This window comes from Typopeltis vanoorti, chromosome 14 (genome assembly GCF_054136105.1).
Source record: "Typopeltis vanoorti isolate ZY-2024b chromosome 14, IOZ_Tvanoo_1.0, whole genome shotgun sequence".
In the NCBI taxonomy this organism is placed as follows: Eukaryota; Metazoa; Arthropoda; class Arachnida; order Uropygi; family Thelyphonidae; genus Typopeltis; species Typopeltis vanoorti.
Window position 1 is genome coordinate 44,560,112 of NC_143562.1, and position 6,000 is coordinate 44,566,111.

A 6,000-nucleotide genomic window follows, 5' to 3' on the forward strand; every position below is an offset into this window, starting at 1 on the left:
TTCATTAGCCGCTTCATGCAAGACCCGTGCCGGTATACCATCCAATCCCACAGATGTATTCACATTAAGGTTCTGTAATAGACTATTCACCTCCACTTCATTCATCACAATTCCCATATAAACTAATGGTTCCTTCATTTTTTCAACGTCACCACCTGGATGATATACTTTTGCAAAGTGCGCGCTCAGTAACTCCACTATATCGACTGGTTCAGTGAACTCTTTACCATCGTCATTCCTTAAAATCATTTTGCCATGTACAGTTTTTTTCTTGCTTGCAGCATATTGAAAGAACTGTTTGGGATTCTCTTTTGCTTGCATAGCTAGTTTCCTTTCATAATCGGCTTTTGCTGTTTTTACCACACTCGTTACCCTTCTGGCCTGTACTTTATACCGTTCGTGTGCCTGCAGGTCACCCCTTTCTTTAAATTCCCTCCATAGTTGTTTCTTTTTTTGCAGCTCAAGCTTAATGGTGTTATTCATCCATTTAACCCCTCCTTGTTTCACTATTCGGACCTTAGGTATACAATCAGCCATAACCTCCTATAAATGCTCTTTGATCACTTCCCATGCTCTATCGACGTCCAGCCCTTGCAGTTGTACATGCCATGGCACTGATCCAAGCAATCTCCTAAGCTTGTCATACTTGCCAGCACGGTAATTCCACATATACCCTGTCTTAATCACAAATTTCACACCTTTAGCCACCTCCCAGGTCAAGACCTTATGATCACTCTCACCAATAGGTGGCAACATGGTCATATTCATTACAGTCAAATTCTCAGATACTATTACCAGGTCAAGCACTCTCACACCCCTAGTATTTTCAATTACATGCTGTTTCAGATAGTTATCCCTTAATAATTGAATAAAATCCATTTCCTTCCTCACATGTGTCCTCTCCTCCTTCCAATCAAGGTTACCATAGTTGAAATCCCCCATAATAATTATTACCCTCCTTCCACTCATTTCATCAATTTGTTTATGCATACCATCTCCACCATCTATTCCATCACCTGGTCTATAGCAGCACCCAACTGTATATTTTATTCTGCCAGTACCAATCTCACACCAAATAGCCTCAAATGAGCTCCTCCTTTCACTATCTTGCAATACTTTAATTCTTCTTGGCTGCAGTTCATCAGCTATCATCAATAACACCCCTCCCCCAATTTTATTCTCTCTGTCCCTCCTAAACATACTATAACCTACACATTCTATCCCACTAACTATATCATCTTCCGTCAGCCATGTTTCACTAATGTCAATAACCTGTGGCCAGGAAGAGCCAATCAAGGCCAAAAATTCTTCCTTCTTGTTCCTAATACTCCTGGCATTAGTATACATGAATTGCAGTGTTCCCTTTGTCCCACCCCTATCTTGATGCGTTATTCTAAATATCCCATTCCCATTTTTTGTCCTTATTGCTGGCTCAGGTACATTATATACATTTTTACACTCAACTGTCTCACTGATGTCTGGATATCCACTTCCCCCCCCTCCTTGGTAGTTCTAGTTTCCCTGGTTCTGCACATCCATTTTCACTTCATTCAGCAAAACTTTTTCCAGTCTCCGCACACCAAGTCCATTCAAATGCAGGCCTATAAATTGCATCTTCTCTACCTTTCTTTATATACATTCCCATAGCTGGGAGTGATGGTGGTGGTGGTGGAGGACAAGGACCTGAAATTCAAGGGCCCACATTGCACAAGTTGTGAAGACGTCACATCAGATAATGGCCATAATGCAAAGGACTCTGATATGCAGAAATAAAGAGGTTATGATGCTATAAGGCAGTGTTTCCCAACGTTTTTTGGATCATGCCTCACCTCAACACCTCAAAGATTTTGATACCCCCCCCTAGCATAATAGTCAGCCAAGTTCTGAAAAAGTATAATATAAATATGTACTTTAAATAAAAAAGGAACACAGGTAAAACTGTTTTTAATTTGACTTTCTTCAATGAATATAAATTTTATATTACGCTTTGTATATTATAAAACATAAATCAAACTGAACTCGGGAAAATAAAATCCAAGTTAATGTGATCCTTGAGCTTGATGTCTGCTGCAAAGAGTTTTTATTTGAGGTACTAATTTAGTTATTTTCAATTTCAAATGCCCATGGTTTGTGATATCCAGATGATTTCTTTTTCTCAGTAGCAAGTCATTCACAGCATTAAAGCCACATTCAACTAAATATGACGACGGGAAGAGTAACAGTATTTTTTTTTGCAAAACTACTTGAATTTTGGTATTTCGTTTCTGTCTCGTCAGAAAGCCATGCCATTGTTCCTTTTATGTTGAATAAAGTTCTAATAGACTCATCATTTTGCTTTTCTGAGAGTTCTTATTGATACTGTATTTATGTTGACTGCTGTACTAGTGATATCAGCTTTTTTTCTTGGAAAGTCAGGGTTGCAACATCGACAATTAATTGCAGACAATGGCAAGTTTTTTAAATATATTGGTGATGAGGTGACGAATGCAACATTTTCTAATTGCTCTCCAATATATTCAAATTGCCTCCCTGTGGGGACGTGTGCCCCACGTTGAGAAACACTGGTATAAGGCCTTGATCAGACCTAATATGGATTATTGTGCACAGAGATTTTGTCGCCAAGATTTCATGGTGACAAGGATATGTTAGAAAGGGTCCAGAGAAAATTTACAAAGGTGGTCAATGGTCTTTGGAATGTGCAGTATGAGGACAGATTGAGAGAATATAAATTACAAAGCCTCATGCAATTTATATTCTTATATATTGCAATTATATATTATAATTGCAATGCATCCTCCTCCACCTCGTGAACATGTGGAGGAGGATGAATATGATTGACACATATAACCTAGTCAGGAGTTTTTATCAAGTTGACATGGAAGAGATTTTTCATAGAATGGGAGGAGGGGTAAAACAAGAGACCATCGCTGGAAACTGTATAAGGAAGGTGTGAGAAGAGAATAAGGAGAAGATTGTTTGCATGGAGTGGTTGGTGAGTGAATTGCATTGTCTGAGTATATTGTTGTGAATGTAGACCCACTGAATCAGTTTAACGCATGGTTGAATGAGGCATTGTGTGCGATAGTGTGTACCTTCCACAACGAGTCCCTGACTCCATGGAGTTCAGATGTTAATAATAATAATAATAATTTAACATTGCAGAGATCAGAAACTACTTTAGTCAATCGCCTGTGGACCCTTTCCAACATCTCTTCATCCTTTTGAAAACAAAGTGACCAAATCTGTACACAGTAATCCATATGTGGCCTAATCAAAGAATTATACAATGTAACTAGAATCTCCTAACTTCTACAAGACAGTGTCTGCTGCATCATTGCTAGAATGTGTTGTATTGTCCTCACAATTTTGGCAATGTGTCCTCTAAATTTTAGTTCCTTATCCATCAGCACCCCAAAATCTCTTATTTCCTCCACCTCCAACAATAGATCCCCATTAAGTGCAAATTCCATATCCTATCTTTGTTTTCTAAATTTTAAAATCTTACATTCTGCAACATTGAACTGTCATCCCCACTCCTGTACTCATAGTCTATTCAAATCTTCTTGTAAGGCCAGAACATCTGCTCTGCTCCTCATAGTTCATCCAACTTTGCATAATCTGTAAACAACTGAATATCTCCATTCAAATCTTCTCAATATCATTAACACACAGGTTAAACAGCAATGGCCTTAAAAGAGACCCCTGAGACACACCACTAGTGACTTTCCTCAAAGATAATACCACTGTTTTCATCCCAATTCTGGATCTGGATCCTAGTTCTCACTAGACTCTCCAACACTTGAACCAACAACACCTGACACACAGATTGGCCTATAATTTGACTTGACAAACTGAAGTAGTAAAATGGTATATCACCCTATTATTAAATACTCCAGAGCAGAAATAGTTTAGAAACTTCATGCACAAACTTTTATTTGCTTACACTTGGATAAAGGATACACCAAGAATATAATTTCTTGGCATCCTTAATAGTTGTAGAATGTTTTACTACTGAGTTACAAAGTGTATTATACTTGAGAAGAAATAAATTTTTCTTTTGATCCTTTATCCTGTCTGCTGGTTAAAGGATTAAAACAAGAATGAAATTTCTTGTCAAGTATAATATACTTTGTAATCTGTGGTAAAACTTTCTTCTTCGTGTTGCGTAGGAGATAGATAGAGAAGACCACACCACACAATCCACAGCACACTGTGGATTGTGTAGTGTGGCCTCCAACAATCAGTACGAGGACTTCGTAGATGCATCATGTAATAATAATAATAATAATATTATTATTATTATTACCCAAGACCCCATGGAGTCAAAGACTCATCTTGGGGGTCCCCTTGCCATACACACAGCTCATCATACTGCACCATAAACACATTCAAATTCTCTGCAGACACCACACTCTCAAGCAAGGCATTCCAATCATTCACAACTCTGTATGCAAAAAAAAACCCTTTGTTCATACCCTCCTTATACAGCTTCCAGGGAAGATGAAGTCAAGTTAGGCTCTAACACATACACACACAACCTTAACATACAGGAATCTTTGTCCAGAAGGCTTTGTGCCAAACCAAGCCTACTCTCAGATGTGTATCCTTAGAATGAAATTTTGTGAAACACAATTTAATTCATTTGTTACCTGTTTTATTATTTTATTAGAAGGCAAGAGAGCATTCATTTATTAAAATAAATAAATAAATAAATAAAAAAGATTTCAAACATGCTGAAATCTAAAAATAAGTTGGAATTCCGACTGTTGTGTTGGAAAGCTCTGAACTTGAAATGCTAGATGTTACACATAAAACATTTTCCAAAGTTCTTTTTCACACAAAAGAAAATTAAATGCATATTATTATTTTATTTCGCACAAGAAAATGGTAAAATTAAAAATTACATATTCAAACAATTTAAAATTAGATTTCGATGACAAATCCTGGTATTAATTTCTGTTTAAGAGCTTCTTAATACTAAAACTGGGCTTAAAATAATAAATCAATACTTACGGAGATTGCTAGAAGCTGCTGTGAAAGGTAAAATTTCGATCAGTAACCTGAGTATGATGATCGGAAGAGCAAAGCTGTAATACTTAAAGATTGCACGATCCATTTTCATGTTGTTTTAATTATTAGTGAAGCAATCTGTTTGTTTTTTTAATTCCTTTTTTTTTTTTGTTTATAAGTAAAAGAAGAATAGAGATTTTGTTATAACAGCATCATACTATTTATTTACATGCTCAGCCTAACAGTTTTTTTCCCTCTCGTTTATCACATTTTATTAAATGAAATAAGATAAGTTTGGTACAACCAACAATCGTGATCATCGTGTTAACATAAATCCAAACTAACTAAACTCAAAACGTATACTTAAGTTCGGCTGCGTGATGAACTTAAGGATGTAACATAAACAGTTTCCGCGGAAGAGGCTCTCTCTTCAAAACAAAACAGAATATGGTCTTTCAAAAGCCTCGTAAACGTTGTCTGGCATTTCAAGTTGTATACATGCTATCTGTGAAGGATGAAATATTAATTCATATTTAGAATCATATCAAATTTATTATTATTATCTGTAATATAACATTTAACCGAACTCTCTTCTGATGCGCATGCTTTGCTGAGTCTTAAATTCTCTCGTTCTGATTTTCTTTCTTTGGTCAAATTTAAGTATTATTTTACCTTCAGGATAACGGTATATACAACACTCCGAAACAGCAGTAATAATCGCAAGAATAGCACAAATTCTATTCGGAACAATTGCAGTTCAGCAAAAATTGAATAGTTAATGAACGTCTTTGATCAAGGATTTAATGATGTTTTGTAAATATAATACTCTAGTAATTTCATGTAATTCAGCCATTACTACACTTATCGATTCGTGCCTTTCAAATATAACAGGAACTATGGCAGTTGTCCTATCCTATCCTATACGTACAGAAAACGAAATTTTTAGAGAAATCGATTTTGTGAATGAAGTGGGAGGAATGAAAACTTGAT

General features: G+C 36.2%; 1 protein-coding gene across 1 annotated transcript in view; it reads right to left on the bottom strand.

Moving 5' to 3' along the window:
* The window catches only part of LOC150099414 (uncharacterized), a 215,796-nt gene extending 210,123 nt beyond the window's left edge, over positions 1-5,673 (bottom strand). Inside the window, exon 1 of the mRNA XM_090404343.1 lies at positions 5,014-5,673. Coding sequence (XP_090260469.1) covers positions 5,014-5,116 — 103 coding nt within the window. The 5' untranslated portion in view covers positions 5,117-5,673. The remainder of the gene's footprint in view (positions 1-5,013) is intronic.
* Between the last annotated feature and the right edge of the window lie 327 nt (positions 5,674-6,000).